This window comes from Salvelinus sp. IW2-2015, linkage group LG28 (assembly GCF_002910315.2).
Source record: "Salvelinus sp. IW2-2015 linkage group LG28, ASM291031v2, whole genome shotgun sequence".
Classification (NCBI taxonomy): domain Eukaryota; kingdom Metazoa; phylum Chordata; class Actinopteri; order Salmoniformes; family Salmonidae; genus Salvelinus; species Salvelinus sp. IW2-2015.
In genome coordinates, this window is record NC_036868.1 from 24,164,287 (window position 1) to 24,183,230 (window position 18,944).

The 18,944-nt window shown below is 42.3% G+C and overlaps 1 protein-coding gene, 1 long non-coding RNA gene and 1 other non-coding gene across 3 annotated transcripts; 1 reads left to right on the top strand and 2 right to left on the bottom strand.

Moving 5' to 3' along the window:
* Positions 1-5,088: 5,088 nt before the first annotated feature.
* LOC111954074 (uncharacterized) lies at positions 5,089-8,170 on the bottom strand. The gene is made up of 2 exons (XR_002875946.2): positions 8,038-8,170; positions 5,089-7,326 (listed from the first exon to the last, which is right to left on the bottom strand). It is a non-coding gene; the product is annotated as an uncharacterized lncRNA (long non-coding RNA).
* LOC111954679 (small Cajal body-specific RNA 13) lies at positions 7,458-7,744 on the bottom strand. Its single transcript, XR_002876019.1, has one exon. It is a non-coding gene; the product is annotated as a small Cajal body-specific RNA 13 (non-coding RNA).
* A 206-nt stretch (positions 8,171-8,376) lies between the features above and the next one.
* LOC111954538 (glutaredoxin-related protein 5, mitochondrial) lies at positions 8,377-17,200 on the top strand. The gene is made up of 2 exons (XM_023974339.2): positions 8,377-8,822; positions 15,330-17,200. Exons 1-2 carry the CDS (start codon positions 8,513-8,515, stop codon positions 15,500-15,502), a joined length of 483 nt encoding a protein of 160 aa, XP_023830107.1. The 5' UTR covers positions 8,377-8,512; the 3' UTR covers positions 15,503-17,200.
* Positions 17,201-18,944: the final 1,744 nt, after the last annotated feature.

Below are 18,944 nucleotides of genomic sequence, written 5' to 3' on the forward strand. Positions count from 1 at the left end.
CAAATATCAAATGCACTATAGATGACACTTTCCTACCCTGTCATTCAATTACAAACATAGTACTTTCATAATATAATGATAGGTTTATGTTGTATACTGTAGGCCACACCAGTGGTTCCCAACCAGGGGTACTAGGACCCCTGGGGGTACATGGGCCTATCCACAGTGGATACTTGAAAACTYGTGAGTCCATAAGGTTACTGGTAAAATGCACAAGAGGGTATTTCAGGGATACTCTGGGCAGAGCAAAATTCAGTTGGTGGTACGGTAACCAAAAAAGGTTGGGAACCACTGGTCTACACTAAAGATAAAGACTACATGATATACTGTGCTCAGAACTAATTTGACAAAGAGAATAATTAACTACTGAGTTAAACAACTATATTCCTTTAATTTGCATCAGAGAACTAGTAATTATATATTTTTCTAAAAAGAGAACATTGTACCTTTAAAATGTATAAGGTTCATCAGAATGAGTTTGTCCGAGCCACCGTGACTGAGCTTCAGGTCTCTGACCAGTGTCTCCAGTGCTGTGTTGTTGTTTACGCTGGCCATGGCCTTCTGGTGTTGGGCAATAAGATTCTTGAGTAACTTCTGGTAGTCTGGCTTTGGCTTCCCGTCCACGTGCAGGCCACTCCACACCGTCAGCTGAGACCCACCCCACCCACCTTCCTCCAGCGGTGTGAGGGCAGACAGCATAGCCTCTCCCCGCTCGCATGCCCCAACCCCAAGGTTGTGAGCAGCTCGGTCCAGGTGAAAGTGCCARGGCCAGAGACCCTGGAGAGAAGACCCAGGGCCGAGACCAGGCCCAGGGGRGAAAATAGGAGGCCTGTGGCCCAGCCGGCTGCTGGCAAGGTCATGGTCGGGGCTGAAGGCCAGGGCAACATTGTGTCCAGCTGCTGCTGCTGGGGGCCCTGGCCCTCCTCTCCTCCCCTGGCGGTCCTCTGGGTGGGTTCTCTAGCAGTGCTGCCAAGGCACTGAATAGTATGCCTAAGAGCCCAGATAGCACTGTAAGCCATGTTATGCCGTTCATTATTAACACTTAACATTAACACATGGTGAGTGGGTAGCAGAGAGACACTCAGTCCCCAGATGGCCCCTGGCCCCTTCTCATCGCTGCCTGCTGTGTGTTTGCTGTTTACACTCAGAGATGAGCTGAGAAACTTTTTTWAAACTTTGTTTTATGTAACATTCCCTTCAGTGGTAGACCCTCTGCTGCACTGACTTCATACACAAACTCCCAGCCAAATAAATGTGTTAATCCAAAGTATGAACAACATCTGTCATTAACCATTTACTGTATTTTGACTGTGGACAATGGAGCACACACCCATTCTTTTTCAAATATATTTATATATATATGCACACACATACACACATTCAAGGTATGCTTATGTTCACAGAAGATAAATGTAATGTAATAATCAAAATTACACATCAAATATGATCAACGTTTTCTTTTTAATTAACCCCCAATGTTCAGCTCATTATTTGAACGTGTTTGCAGCTTGTTAATACTTGTACGTCTGTTGAAATGTCAATGTGCTTATTAATCACTGCTTGCTTGAACTCACAATGAGACCCATGCTAATTAACTACCTGGCAGTCAGTTTGTTACCAGGCTTACAGCACTGGAACTAATCTGAGAGACACGACTTACCTGGCCTTATGTTGCCATCTTGTGGCTGAGAATACACTAGTGTAATTAACTTAGTTCGGTTGGACTGCGGTTGCTTTGTTGAACTCAYTTTATTAAGAGGTCTAGATTAGAGAAAGACAACCCAGACATCCTGCATCCCTAAACGAGGTCCTGAACTGACAGCGCTCTCAATTTGTTGAGTTCATAGGCATGTACCTTAAACTGGTAACTTTGTCAAAATTATATTCACAAGTGTAACCATGATTTAATTGAGTCTGAGGTGTCTGTTGAACAGAAGTACAGATGGCGAGGATGAAGAGACAGTAAAGAATCCACAGAACCAGCAGCAGCTCCAGCTCTGACATCACACCACAAGGGGGCGCTACATTCCTAGAAATAACACCATCACTGAAAGACCAGAGAAACAGCCAACATAAATGATTGAAACCTGGTGACAACCAGAGCATTGAATTTACCTCGAGTTAACTGAAGGCAATTCCTTGAGACAATTGCAGTGTCGGTGTAATGTTCAGAGTAGRGAATATTCACTGTATGAATGAACATAAGGCACTGCATCTCAGTGCAAGAGGCTGTCCCTGGTTCAAATCCAGGCTGAATGACATCCGGACGTGATTTGGAGTMCCATAGGGCGGCGCACAATTGGCTCAGCGTCGTCTGGGGTAGGCAGTCATTGTAAATAAGAATTTGTTCTTAACAGACTTGCCTGGTTAAATAAAAGTAAAATAATCTTCCTTCACAACCTCTCCTTTCTCCATCTATTCTCCAAAGCCATCCTCTGCATTCACATCTTCCTCCAACCTCTGCCATCTTATCTATGTCTAGCCATTTCTCCTCTGTCTTTTGTGACATCTAGCCTCTCCTGCTTAGGGACTGTGTGCTTTCCCYCCCGCTGCTCCTGGTTACTGCCCTGTCCAGCCTCCTCCCATTCCGATCCCACCTCTTCAGAGCTCTTCTCTAACTCTAAGTTCTTTATTTTCCTCCTCTTCTACACTCATTTCTTATTTTACACAGTCATGCAACTTGTCACTGTCCTGTACAATTTCTTCCCTGAGATAATCATCCTCTTCACTCCACTTTTTCCTCTTCACTGTTTTCGTGTTCCTCCTCCCTCAAAGCTGTATCCTCTTCTTTCTCCTCCTTCAGCACTCACCTCTTCCTCCACAACCACTCTCCAACCTCTGCCATCGCTCTGTCGTCCATCTATTTCTCCATCTCTTTCCTGTTGCTCAGGAACTGTGTTTCCTGCTGTTGTTTGTCACCATCTTCTCCAATATCCTCCTCCTTCTCCTTTACCACCTCTTCAAAAGGTCTCTTCTCCACTCACTTCTTCCTTTAAATATTCCTGTTTGCCACTTCATTGTTAATGCTCTCCTGAATACAGCAGTGTTCTGGTCTTTAGACTGGGCTCCCTCTCCTTTCTCAACAGCACCATTCCTCAGGGTGACTGACATCTCTATACGCTGTGGCTCACATTCAGCTTCACTGTCTATCACCTCTGTTACATTCAGATCTAATACCAACCGGGGGTTTGACTCCAAGCCACTCGCTGTTGGCTCTAACCCCGATATTACTCCATAGAGCTTCCTTGTTCAGGTCCAGAACGTAGCTATACGCGTCCTCGTCTGAGACAGTGTGTCGACACCTTTCTCTGGGAGAAGTTGTCCTCGTCCACACAGAGCTCGCTGTACGTGTGCTCCTCAGCGGTCTTCTCCATCCAGATCCACACGTCCTTGTCAGCAGAGTGTAGATTGAGATTTAGCAAGCCATTTGACTCAGTGTCACTCACAGAGCTCCAAGTATCTTTACTCGGACCCAATGGGGCATTTGACCCCCTGGGAATCATAGTACTCCTGATACACTGATTCCAATCTCCCCTATGGTGCTTTGAGGGCCATGTTGTGAGAGAGAGTCATAATGGATACTGGATTGGGCAGACAAAATGTGTTCAGCCAGGGGAGGGGGTTATCTGGGTCTCCACTACAGGGCTGGAGGTCGTCATCATCCATGGCAGTTGCTCCCTGGTCCTCTCCCAAACCAGAGACAGAATCCAGGTCTGGGCATCTGGTGGAATCAGAGGTCTGGTCAGGGTTGGGGACAGTGCTCTCTGCTGGGTTGAAGGTCTCTGGTGTTGGTTAGTATTGTCTCTGAACAGGATTAAGCTCATGTCAAAGTCAGATGCACTGTCCTATTGAAAAACAAATATAATAATTGAAAGAAGCCCTTATTATTGTATTTTATTAAGAGCCACTGTCTTGTCAAAGGCTTGTAAAGAATATTGCCCTATACATGTAAATGCTTGTTGGTAAAGCAACATTTGAAAGAATAGCGTAGTGTGGAACAATTAGACATGACATTCATCCAGTCCAGGGTTGTGTTCTAGGAACTGGGACAGGTTATCGACTACTCTATTAGCAAAAAGAAACAAGATATTACTAAGCAGAGACTTGTGTCTACTGATGATATACAGTACATTGTTGTGCAGCAAGAGCCACTGGGTTCATCTAGATGCTTGGTTTCCACTGTGTATTAACAAGAAGGGAGTTCACTCTGTACGGTGTCAGTCTTATCGTCAGGCTCCAGTAGTGGTGGGATCCCCCAGGCCATGCCGTGCTATCCTGAAGGCTTCCTCTACATTCTCCCTGAACAGTGTGTCTCATGTCCACTAGGCCTTTATCGACTTAACCAGAGCCAGGAAGGACAGGCCACTGCACCACAATAAATAAGGGATAGACCATTTGTTTACTGTGGGGAATGCACAACAACATAGGCTACTGTAACAACAAAACAATGTACAGTAGGCCTATATCAGAACACCTCCAGTGAAACATGGCCAATATTAGACCACCAACACAGTAGGGCTGATGGATCCTTACCAGTTTACACCCTGTCAGTTCCTCCAGTAAAGCCATGAGGACCCTGAATGTCTGTGAACAGGTCCTCCATTTCCAGATAAAGGGCACACCGGGAGAAAAAATATATATAAATGTTTTTTTGATCCACGTCTGATATCAATTTTTTCCCACTACAGTGGTCCTGAGTGACACACTCCTCAGCTCATCAATGTCAAATATAAAATGTCAGGACTACAACTGAAGAGGACTAGACAGTTGGTTAGTGTAGTTTCAGAGGGTGTGCCTCAACTTCAACCCTGTCCAAGTGCATATTTAGCTGCCTGGTGAAAGTCTTCTGGATAGCTTCCCCGTCACCCGAGAGATATGTTTGATGATGTGCCATTCTGCTGGCATTATCGCAGAGAAAGTTCACACTGAAATAAAAACGTGCATTGTTTTCATATGTGATGTTTTGAACACGACCGTGCCGTAAAGGGTGCAGAGTAGGAAAGGACAGGCAAGCCCCACAGGTGATGGTGCAACGCACAAAAATATGAAATAAGGACAAATGTGAATGCATATCCATAACACAGTATATTAAAATACAATCTCAATTGAGAAAGTTTGACTTTATTGAATGCGATTGTTTCTCTTTCAACACCATCCGATAAAAAAAAATATCTGATAGATTTCATCAAGCCAAGGACTGATAGGAAACTGATTGTTTGAGGAAAAAGATTTGGGAATCAACAAGGAGAGGTCTATTAAATTATTCAAATTAGCTTGAAGCACATTCAGTCGTCGATCACTTATTTCTCCAATAGATTMTTTGGTTTCAAAGAGATGTGCATTCGTCTGCCTTGCCATCAGGACGCTTGGAGATGTCAGACCCTAACGTGATGAATATCCACATTTTACATTGCCGTTATATATGTTCAGGCTGGACAGAACTAACAATGTCTAACAAAGTGGTGAAATAACGTGTTATTTAGTTCCACACCAGTAAAAAAAACAAGTTGTGTCGTGTCAAACAGAGAATCTGACCTGAACACAGTAGAACTCCTCTACGTTATAACCCCTTCTAGGGCGTAATCACAATTAACCTGAACCTGGTAATGTAGGCCTGTCATATACAATATCTATCTACACACACAAAAGTATGTGGACACCCCTTCAAATTTGTGGATTCGGCTATTTCAGCCACACCCATTGCTGTCAGGTATATAAAAAAAAATATTTATAAAAATCGAGCACACAGCCAGGCAATCTCCATAGACAAATATTGGCAATAGAATAGCCTCACTGAAGAGCTCAGTTACTTTCAACGTGGCACCGTCATAGGATGCCACTTATCCAACAAGTCAGTTCATAAAATGTCTGCCCTGCAAGAGCTGCCCCAGTCAACTGTAAGTGCTGTTATTGTGAAGTGGAAATGTCTAGGAGCTACAACAGCTCAAGAGCGTAAAATGATATAGTCTGTCTTCGGTTGCAACACTCACTACCAAACTCTCTCTGGACGCAACATCTGCAGAAGAACTGTTAGTCGGGAGCTTCATGAAATGGGTTTCCATGGCCGAGCAGCCCAAGATCACCATGCGAAATACCAAGCGTCGGCTGGAGTGGTGTAAAGCTCGCCACCATTGGACWCTGGAGCAGGGGAAATRCGTTTTCTGGAGTGCTGAATCACGCTTCACCATGTCAGTCCAACAGACAAGTCTGCATTTGGCGGATGCCAGGAAAACACCACATGCCCCAATGCGCAGTGCCAACTGTAAAGTTTGGTGGAGGAGGAATAATGGTTTGTGGTTGTTTTACGTGTTTGGGCTAGACCCCTTAATTCTAGTGAAGGGAAATCGTAACGCTACTGCATACAATGTTGACATTCTAGACGATTCTGTGCTTCCAACTTTCTGGTAAGTTGGGGGTTAGGCCCTTTCCTATTTCAGAATGACAATGCCCCTATGCACAAGGCGAGGTCCATACAGAAATTGTTTGTCAAGATCAGTGTGGAAGAACTTGACTGGCCTGCACAGAGCCCTTACCGTAACCCCGTCGAACACCTTTGGTATGAATTGGAACGCTGACGGCAAGCCAGGCCTAATCGCCCAACAGAGCCTGACCTCACGAATGCTCTTGTGGCTGAATGGAAGCAAGTCCCTGCAGAAATGTTTCAACATCTAGTGGAAAGCCTTCCTAGAAGAGCGGAGGCTGTTAAAGCAGCAAGGAGGGGACTAATAAGCTGTTTGACGAGCATGTGTCCACATACTTTTGGTCATGCATTCAAACTTGTAGTAGACTATCTATACAAGAAACAAATGGTGGAGTTTACATGCAGATATATAGACCCTGCCTCTTGTTTGTTGAAAATCTCAAACTTATGTTAATCAGAAACACAATGCAATAGGCTGAAGGGAAATTAGCAAACGTTTATCTGAACAGAAACAGTTCTGATCTGGATTAACAGCTGAGGAACCTAAAACTACAGTATGTGGCTGCACAAGTTCTGCATATAAAATTAGACACTTGACGATTTCAGATGGCCTCAGAAAATGTACAAAAAAGTAAACTGAAGTCAATTCTGGAGGTAACTATTGAAAAAGAAAAGGTTCCACACCTACAGAGACATAGTCTGGTAGCAGCTTCAGAGGGTGGTTTGTGTCTTCATCCAGATCACAGAAGTATGGGAAAACCTTTCCATAGATGTGTGTGAACGTGTTCTCTGTTGACTGGGTAGGAGAAAGACTTCCACAGTCCAGCTGTACTCTGATCCTCATGCTTCACTGTGAGGGATCCCTAAAGGGGGACAGGAGAGATCGCTCTGAAACCCATCATGATCTACACACATACAGAGAGAGAGAGCAGGGTTTTTAAAAAGTAGGACAAAGGTCATTGAATTCCAAAGCTGGGTCAGCCAACAGCTGGTGAGGGCCAAAGACTGGATCCCAACTTTACAGATACTAGTGATAGGATGTGGMAACTCGACAGTGCATGACAGGAAAATCTTCCCCTTGCAAACAATGTCTGGTTACCGCACGTGGCTTTTTCTTCCTGCTTCAAGAAAGGTGAGGGTACATGTGGTTCCGTCACCGCCGTGGAAAGCAGGGTTCTCCGTAGAGAATCTGTCCAAGGAACATCGCACGTGAAACTCCTGAACCTCCAGAAATCACGCCTTCGCTTCCTTATTTTACTCTATGCAACCTTGTTTCGCCACAAGCAATTGTCCTTGCAAGAGTATATCACAAGGTTGCAAATGGCTGTGCATCTTTAGCATGTTACACGACCAGCAAGACACAGCCACAGGCCCTGGGGTGTAAGTATTAGTCCTAACTAATATTCAGGTAGGTAGTTCCCTCCCCGTTCCGTTTACTTCGGATTATGACATTTTATGCAACAGAATCGGCGCCCCAATACTTACATATAACTAGTTACCTACTCACACACAAACAAACCCCAACATTTCCCATCAACTTGTGTTGTGAAAAGATATAAAACACCGTTTTCATAGCAATACAATTAGTATAGCGCTACTCATACAATTGTACAAACCTGTGTCGAATGTATGCATGGTCTCTCTCTACAATCTTCGTTTAAACTGTTCTGTTCTTACCGGAAGCGGAAGCCACTAATGACGTCGTATAACCGGAAGCTTATTTTCACATATTACGTTAAAACCTTTAAGAATTACAAATTGTCAGACGATTCTGTTAAATATATATATATATATATATATATATTATCTAGAACTATAATTATTATTAAATAAAATGTTTTCGTAAGTTATTTCTTCACCCACGCTTGTGTAACGATTGTTATTGCCGTTTACGTGAACCAATGGCAAACGTGCCGGAATTTATGCTGTCCAATCAACCTTCAGATGTAGTTGCTTCCATCTTGACATATCGAGGTTGATATTTGCGTCTGAACTGAACAAAAAAAAAACATAGACTTTGTACTGTCTTTGGCTAAACTGTGTTGCTGTCTGTAATTTAACACAATATTTTGCTAAAGTCTAACGAAAACCATGAACAACCTAATTCGGTCAACTGTTCGCTGTTTTCGGTTGAGTTCTTCGGTCTATCCACCGAGGCAAGTTTATGGACAAAATGTGTTGTTGCCAACATTGAAGTCTTCGGCCCGGCTCATGTGTTCGGCGCCCTTACAGAAAGATCTTGGCGWTATGGTGAAAAAAGACAAGGTGGTGGTGTTTATGAAAGGGACGCCTGCCCAGCCGTTGTGTGGCTTCAGTAATGCCGTGGTTCAGATCTTGAGGATGCATGGTGTGAATGAATATGCTGCATATAACGTGTTGGATGACCAGGATCTCAGACAAGGTCAGTACAGCTAGCTACCGTTACAGCTATAACGTAAGCTATAGCGACAGTCACTTTTTACTTCCTATACTAGAGTATTAGCCCACTTTTTTTTTTATCTCGCCTTGATATATTTGAAATGTTTAATAGAAATTGTTTCAGTAAAATTACTCATCTCAATGTGGCTGGCTGTATGTATGGTACATCAATCACCCTGTCCAAAAGTAGTTGTGCGCCTTTTAAAATGGTATAGTAGGTTCAAAGTTTTATCTGTGTTCTGCAGCAGGACAAAGAGGGCGTGGTTCATGTCAACGTTAAGACKACTTATGCGCTGACATTTATTAGGCTTGTATTAGCCTTTTCTGTGACTAGGTAGTATCCTTCATTTTTACCATGGCTGTTGCTATTCAATGGGTCTAGGAGAGACATTGTGTAGCAGCCTGAACATAGGGAAATGCCTAATTCCAACATAAGCGTGTCAGTTGTGGTAGATTCATCTTGCAACACCCGGCACACTGCTGAAATTGGGACATAATACTAATAGGCTGACCACACTGCTCGCGTTGCAAAATAAATGTAGAAATCTATGTTATTCTATTATTGCACCCACACTGCATGCGCGTCAACGAGTGTCTGCATTGCCAAGTGCTAAAATAGAAGTCCTTTCTATTTCTGAAGCAGATCGCACTGCAAGTCCTGCCTCTCCCATCTCCTCATTGGTTTATAGAAGCAGGTACCCATGTGCCATCTCCTCATTGGTTATACCCACGTGGGTGATTGAAAGACGAACTCTGTTGCTGGTCGGTGTAGTAATACTATGAAAGTTTAGATGCCAATTACCATATAAGTTCAAAGATGAAAAAGCATGGAAGGAGGAGAGATGACTGGAAATGATTCGGTTGACCGTTTTTGTGTGTGGATTAATTGTCGGAGTAGAGGACCTTGTGCATTTCAGGTAAAATAACAACTCAATGTTTATATCCCAGGACAAATTAGCTAGCAACAGCAAGCTAGCTAAATAGAACAAATTAGCTAGCAAGTGCAAGCTAACTAGCTAAATTGCCATAAATGTTTAATGCTTTTCAACCTGTTCCCAAATTAATGTAATTGGTTCAGAGTTTGTTTTGATATTTTAACCTGCATGTTGTGATCGCGTTTGGTGTAGGTGGACAAAATAAATGAATGCACGATGGCACACACGCGCAGCCGGTTTGGGTTCCGTGTTAAGATGGTGCCGTACTGTAAAGCAGCCGTTTTGCGAGCTCCGACCCAACTTTGCTATTTTGTGATTATTTTGCCATTTATTGATACTTTATTTTCACGCAATGTATCTGCTATCATTTCTTATAAMCGACAATAACTTTTGAACATCAGATCGGCTGTTACTTAACTCAAGTCTTACTTCGACTCTTTCTGTAATTCCGACCCAATTTTCGGGGTATCCAAGAGGAAACGCCAGCGTTAGAGGCAAGAGAGGAGGAGTCCCTTCGAGGTTAAGGCAAAACCGGCCACCTCCTCCCTCCATTTTATTGGCCAATCACTTGATAATAAGATGGATGACCTCCGATCGCGGATTTGCCACCAAAAGGACTCTCGTAACTGCAATATTCTCTGCTTTTCTGAAACAACATAAACCCCATGGGGAAGGGTTTGCCGTTTCATCAACAACAAATGGTGTGTTGACTCGAGAGCAGTGTAAGTCTTGACCCATTGTTCACCCATCTTGGTGTACCTGATGGTCAAATGCCGACCCTTCTACCTACCGAGGGAGTTTTCAGCTGTTATCATGACAGTTATATACATTACACCTCAGGACATGACAAATAACAAGCTGGGACTTAACAAACTGTACAAGGCTAATAATAAGTAGCAAAACTTGCACCCGGAGGCTAGCTACTTTCTTTAAAGTTTTATGCCAGACTACACCTATTGGTGTATTGCCTCCACCTATTGTATGGGATATTGAAACAACTAAAAATAATATACTCCATTGCGGGAAGGGGGGTTGAGATAATACAAAAATCTAACAACCATCCCACTCCTTCAGTCACATTCAAATCACATCCTTACTCAAGCTGCCTGTGAGGACCGAGCATTCATCGACAGGATTCCTTGTAATGCCTCTGCAGCAAAGTCCCTGAGTCCCAAAAAAYGCTCAGCYGCACTCACAATGATGTCTATTTTCTCTGTTTCCCCCTCCGTTTGCGCTGTGCAGTTGATAACCAAAGTAATAAACGCAAACAAAGTCCACTGTAACATGCAGCATGTCAGGAACCATCTTGTCTCTATTCTTACTACCATTGCTTCTTCAACTTCACGCCTTTCTTCTACTCTTCTCAATGCCTCCGGATAGGAGACATTCTGGACAGACCTTATTCTTGTCTCCTTCACCCTAACAGGACACTTCAGAAATGCAGGTGCATGTTCACCACCACAATTGCAGCATTTAGGCTCAGCTGGCATATAATTTTCCTCCTGTCTACATACACATGACCAAATAATTTACRTKTGTCACTGCATGGGTTTGGGCACGAAGGCACTCAAAGGGAATCTCATATAACCCAAATACACATAAGGGAGAAACAATGGAATGGATGGAGTGGGCTTCCGCACTCCGTCTACCATGTGGGTCAGTCATTGTGCACCAACCACTTGATCCCACTCTTCACGTATATACTTTGCATTTACTTCTAGCGCCACCCCAGACATAACACCTTTGATAGGCGCCCTGATTCGAAGAGCCACACAGGATACATTCCAATCCGACGTCTTCTTGATGCACAAAGCGCGCTCCTTCTGTTCCATAGAAATGCGGGGAAAAAAGTAAATAAGCCCACTTCTTGTTATTCTCATCGAGGCCACCTTATCCAACACATCTACAATTTTAATAGTGACTTCAAATGGATCTCCCAGGTAACAATATCAATCAAAAACCCTTATTCCAACCAAAAAGACTTAGAACTAGGTTTGGATTTACTAGTTTCCACTACCATCTCCTTTTGCATTCACCACTGTWATCCAATTCTTCTCACTGTCATCTACGCTCGACACGTCATCTAATTYAAACAGAACATCCACTTCCGCCAGGCTGCCTTCCTTGTTGCTAGTAATTTTAATTATGCATCATTAAGACGCTTGATTCCCAATTTCCATTAACAGGTCTCMTTTGCCAATAGGGTCGATAAAGTCCACTGTTACTCTAGCCACAAGTAAGCATACAAGGTCCTCCATATCGGCAAATCAGATCATGACTCTGTACTCCTGCTTCCTTTTTTACAAGCAGACCCTCAAACAGGAAGTACCCGTGATTCGCTTTGTCGAGAAATGGTCATCAGAATTAGACATTACGCTAGCGCTGATTGGAATATGTTCAGAGACTCTGCCGATAACATCGACGAACTAACCACCTCGTCCCTAGCTTTGTTAGGAAATGCATCCGCGACGTCCCCACAGTGAAGGTTCGCTGCTTCCCCAATCAAAAGCCCTGGATTAACACAGGTTGTCGCTAAGATAAAGGACAGAGCYACCACACACAGGACTATCGCAGACAACGTCCCGCTAGACGTCCCGCTATGACCTCCGCAGAGTCATCAAACAAGGTAAAGGACAATCTAGGAATAAAGGCTCTGATACCTGACGCATGTGGCAGATCTACAGTCTATTACGGATTACAAAGAAAGACCCAGCTGTGATCTGCCCAGCGATACCTCTACCAGACGAACTGAATGCATTTTATTCATGCTTCGACAATAACACCGTGAAGTGCGTAAAGGCCACCACCTACCTAGAGGCTGTTCTCACTCTGAGGCCGTCGTGAGTAGGGTCTTAAATCATGTCAACACTCAGGGCCGTGGGGCCGGACGGTATTCCAGGGTGTGTTTTCAGAGCATGTGCAGAATAGCTGGCAGGCATATTTCCGGTCATTTTCAACCTCTCCTTATCTCTGTAATCCCCACGTCTTAAGCTGACCACAATCATTCCTGTTCCCAAGAACACTAAGGCTTCATGCCACAATGACTACCACCCTATAGCACGGACATCTGTAATCATKAAGTACTTTAAAAGGCTGATTATGGCACACGTCAACCACAACCTCTCCCTCAAYGTCAGTAAGACCAAGGAGTCCAYACACGTGCACAGTCRTGAATAAGGCATGAAAGGTTTGGCATGGGCCCTCAAATCCTCAAAGTTCTGCAGCTGCACCATTGAGAGCATCTTGACTGGCTGCATCACAGCTTCGCATGGCAACAGCACCACYCTCGATCGCATGGCCCTACAAAGGGTGGTGTGGACARCCCAGTACATCACTGGGGCCAAGCCCCCTGCCATMCAGAACCTCTAAATCAGGCGGTGTCAAAGGAAAGCCCGGGAAATCGTTAGACTCCAGCCACCCAATAGACAATTCTCTGCTTCCGCRCAGCAAGAGGTACCGGTRCATCAAGTCTGACATCAATTGGCTCCTGAACAGCTTCTATCMCCAAGTCACAAGACTGCTAAATAGCTATCAAAATGGCTACACAGACTCTGTTGACACTTTTTTTGCACTGTCTCTATGCATACACAGAACTCTACACACTCGCGCGCACACTGACACAACGACACACACACTCCATTTGCTCAAACACAACATGCACACACATTTATACTTACTCTACACACGCTCACACACACACTCACATACAATCATCATATATGCGGCTGCTACTCTGTTTATCTCATATCCTGATGCCTAGTCACCTTACCCCTATAAATATCTACCTCCATTGCTCCAGTATCCCTGCACATTGTAAATATTGTATTAGAACTGACCCTGTATATAGCTTACTTGGTTCTTGTGTTCTTATTTTTATTTCTCGTGTGTTCTTGTTCTACCTTTTTTTATGTTATTTTTAGTATTATTGATTATGGCATTGTTGGGTTTAGAAAGAAAGGGATTTCGGTGTACTTGTGCACGTGACATTTAAAACTTTAAACTAGAGGTTGACTGATTCTGATTTTTCAGAGCCGATACCGATTATTGGAGGACCAAAAAAAGCCGATACCGATTAATCGGACAAATTTTTATTTTTTAATATATATGTATTTGTAATAATGACAATTACAACAATACTGAATGAACACTTTTATTTTAACTTAATATAATACATAAATAAAAATGTATTTAGTCTCAAATAAATAATGAAACATGTTCAATTTGGTTTAAATATTGCAAAAACACAGTGTTGGAGAAGAAAGTAGAAGTGCAATATGTGCCATGTAAAAAAGCATGAGAACATATGAAAGCTGGTGGTTCCTTTTAACATGAGTCTTCCATATTCCCAGTTAAGAAGTTTTAGGTTGTAGTTATTATAGGAATTATAGGACTATTTCTTTCTATACCACATGTATTTCATATACCTTTGACTATTGGATGTTCTTATAGGCACTACAGTATTGCCAGCCTAATCTCGGGAGTTGATAGGCATGAAGTCATAAACAGCGCTGTGCTTGAAGCATTGCGGAGAGCTGCTGGCAAACGCAGGAAAGTGCCGTTTGAATGAATGCTTACGACCCTGCTGCTGCCTACCACCGCTCAGTCAGACTGCTCTATCAAATATCTAATCATAGACTTAATTATAATATAATAAACACGCAAATATGAGCCTTAGTTTCCAAATTTTACCATATTAATGACCTATCATTTCGAAAACAAAACATTTATTCTTTCAGTGAAATACGGAACCGTTCCATATTTTATCGAACGGGTGGCATCCATAGGTCTAAATATTGCTGTTACATTGCACAACTTTCAATGTTATGTCATAATTATGTAAAATTCTGGCAAATTAATTACGGTCTTTCATGAAGAAATGGTCTTCACACAATTCGCAACGAGCCAGGCGGCCCAAACTGCTGCATATACCCTGACTCTGCTTGCACAGAACGCAAAAGAAGTGACACAATTTCCATAGTTAATATTGTCTGCTAACATGAATTTCTTTTAACTAAATATGCAGGTTTAAAAGAATATACTTGTGTATTGATTTTAAGAAAGGCATTGATGTTTATGGTTAGGTACATTGGTCCAAAGACGGTGATTTTTTTACACGTGTTAAATCCTCACCCGTTTGGCGAAGTAGGCTGTGATTCGATAATAAATTAACAGGCACCGCATTGATAATTGCAACGCAGGACAAGCTAGTTAAACTAGTAATATCATCAACCATGTGTAGTTAACTAGTGATTATGTTAAGATTGATTGTTTTTAATAAGATACGTTTAATGCTAGCTAGCAACTTACCTTGGCTCCTTGCTGCACTCGTGTAACAGGTGGTCAGCCTGCCACGCAGTCTCCTCGTGGAGTGCAATGTAATCGGCCATAATTGGAGTCCAAAAATACCGATTTGTTCTGAAAACTTGAAATCGGCCCTAATTAATAGGCCATGCCGATTTAATCGGTCGACCTCTACTTTAAACATAATGGAAGTGTTGGATGRATATTGGTAATAGTTACACATGTGAACTCTGTTTTATGTGTCTTTCTTACAGGAGTGAAGGACTTCTCCAACTGGCCCACAATCCCGCAGATYTTCTTAAACGGCGAGTTTGTGGGCGGCTGTGACATCTTCCTACAGATGCACCAGAACGGAGACCTGGTAGAGGAGCTCCAGAAGCTGGGGATCCGCTCTGCACTGCTGGATGCCGAAAAGGAATCCAAGTAGACAAACCCGTCGGTCGGTGTCGAGTCCAGAGAAAGCTAGAGGTTGACTGTATTCGTTTAGGCCCGTTAACCCTGCACTTGTGTAGATCTGAGAAAATTGGTTAGATATACTTGTAAGCCATATAGGGGACGCTCCACCTTGTAAGTTCTCCAAAGACACTGGCAAGGTGGAGCTACTAGAATGTTGTTACATACATTTGAGTCATTTAGCAGACACTCTYATCCACAGCGACTTACAGGAGAAAATAGAGTGAAGTGCCTTGCTCAARGGCAYATTGACAGATTTTTCACCTAGTTGAATCGTGGATTCAAACAAGCGGCCTTTCGGTTACTGGCCCAACGCTCTTAAACGCTAAGCTACATGTCCAGTAATTTCAGATCTACACAAGAGCCTAGGGGGATAGGGGCTAAGGGTTGATTTGGGATCTGGCATTTGAAGTGGTGGCTGAGCCCCAGTGTCCCTTCCACAAGCCCTATAAGAAGGTGTGTGAGATACTATAGAACCTGCTGAAGGTTTAACTGCACTCAGGTGACTAGGATATRAGATGCCAAACCAACACCCATATGATATCTCCAAAACCCACTGCCTGTACAGTGCCTTCAGAAAGTATCCACACCCCTTGACTTTTTCTACATTTTGTTGTTACAGCCTGAATTTTAAATTGATTAAATTGAGATTTTGTGTCACTGGATTACACACCATACCCCATAATGTCAGTGGAATTATGTTTTTAGACATTTTTACAAAATAATTAAAGCTGAAATGTCTTGAGTCAATAAGTATTCAACCCCTTTGTTATGGTAAGCCTAAATACATTCAGGAGTAAAACATTTMTTCAGTTGCATTGACTCACTGTGTGTAATAATAGTGTTTAACATGATCKTTGAATGACTACCTCATCTCTGTACTTCTAACACACAATTATCTGTAAGGTCCCTCAGTCCAGCAGTGAATTTCAAACACAGRTTCAACCACAATGGCCAGGAAGGTTTTCCAATGCCTTGCAAAGAATGGTACCTATGATGGGTAAACAAATGTCAACACAGACATTGAATATTCCTTTGAGTATGGTGAAGTTATTAATTACACGTTGGATGGTATATCAATACACCCAGTCACTACAAAGATACAGGGTCCTTCTTCTTCAGCTACTGAGGATGGATCAACAACATTGTCGTTACTCCACAATACTAACCTAAATGCCATGGTGAAAAGGAAGCCTGTACAGAATACAAAACATGCATCCTGTTTGCAATTAGGCACTAAAGTAAAACTGCAAAAACTGGCCAGGAAATATCCTGATTACAAAATGTTGTGTTTCGGGCACGCACAACAAATCACTGAGTACCACTCTTCATATTTTCAAGCATGGTGGTCTCTGCATCATGTTATGGGTATGCTTGTCATCATCAAGGACTAGGGAGTTTTAAGGTAACAAATAAACAGAGTAGAGCTAAGCACATGCAAAATTCGAGAGTAAAATCTGGTTTAGTCTGCTTTCCAACAGACACTAGGAGGCAAATTCACCTTTCAGTCGGACAGTAACCTAAAACACGAGGCCAAATATACACTGGATTTGCTTACCAAGACCACATTGAATGTTCCTGTGTAGCCTATTTACAGTTTTGACTTAAATCGTCTTGAAAATCTATGGCAAGACTTGAAAATGGCTGTCTAGTAATGATCAACAACCAACTTGACAGAGCTGGAAGAATTTTAAAAAGATTAATGTGCAATTATTGACCAATCCAGGTGTGCAAAGATGATACTAAGATGTATTGACTCAGGGGTGTGAATACTTGTGTAAATGAGATTTCTGTATTTCATATTCAATGCATTTGCAATTTCTAAAAACATGTTTTCACTTTGTCATTATGGGGTATTGTGTGTAGATGGTTAAGGGGGAAAAAACGAATACATTTTTAATTCGGGCTGTAACAAAATTTGGAATAAGTCGAGGTATGAATACTTTCTGAAGGCACTGTATATGTTTCGTTTTCAAATGCAGTATTTCACACTTATTTTCACTGAAGCATTTGTAGGTCCGCTCAAACGCAATAATCCACTTCCTCTTTTCTTTCTTCCTCAAGATGTTCACTTACCGGTATCCAGTTTAATTAGATAAGGGGAAAGTAATGTGATGGGTACCTTGCTTTTGTCTTGTTTAATTTGTCAACTCAGTAGTCATGTCAAAGAAGTAAGGGAGGTTACACTTTAAAGTATTCGAACAGGGTCCTACTTCCTGACAATCAATACATTTCCACCTGCTGCTTACATACATGTATTATCTAATGCTCATGTAGTACACTGTATATTTAATATATTTTACATTTAAAGGATATGTATTTGATCAATTAAATATTTTACAACACAAATGGGCAGTGTCCTGGAAATTCCTGATTTGGATTATGTTGCACTCTTGGATTTCTTTAAGGAAATGGGTAAAGTATTTTGTAGTTGGTTTACATCAGTCTACTGTTCTTGTAACAATTGCTTATCATTTTGTTGCCAGAGGAGCTGGTTGTTGCTTTAGGGATYTCTGTGCGCTGCCTGTAACATGATCTAGCCTAAGGGAAATACTTGAGACTATATGGCCTATCCCTCCACCTGCTCTCTCAGTATACAGTTGAAGTCAGAAGTKTACATACACTTAGGTTGGAGTCATTACAACTCATTTTTCAACCACTCCACAAATTTCTTGTCAACAAACTATAGTTTTGGCAAGTCGGTTAGGACATCTACTTTGTAAAATGACAAGTCATTTTTCCAACACTTGTTTACAGACAGATTATTTCACTTATAATTCACTGTATCACAATTCCAGTGGGTCAGAAGTTTACATACACTAAGTTGACTGACTTTAAACAGCTTGAAAATTCCAGAAAATTATGTCATGGCTTTCGAAGCTTCTGATAGGCTAATTGACATCATTTGAGTCAATTGGAAGTTTACCTGTGGATGTATTTCAAAACCTACCTTCAAACTCAGTGCCTCATTGCTTGACATCATGGGAAAATCAAAACAAATCAGCCAAGACCTCAGATTTTTTTTTTTATAGACCTCCAGAAGTCTGGTTCATCCTTGGGAGCAATTTCCAAACTCCTGAAGGTACCACGTTCATCTGTACAAACAATAGTACGCAAGTATAAACACCATAGGAAAACGCAGCCGTCATACCGCTCAGGAATGAGACGCGTTCTGTCTCCTAGAGATGAACGTACTTTGGTCCGAAAAGTGCAAATCAATCCCAGAACAACAGCAAAGGACCTTGTGAAGATGCTGGAGGAAACAGGTACAAAAGTATCTATATCCACAGTAAAACGAGTCCCATATTGACATACCCTGAAAGGCCGAATCAGCAAGGAAGAAGCCACTGCTCCAAAACCGCATTAAAAAAGCCAGACTATTTGGTTTGGAACTGCACATGGGAACAAAGATCGTA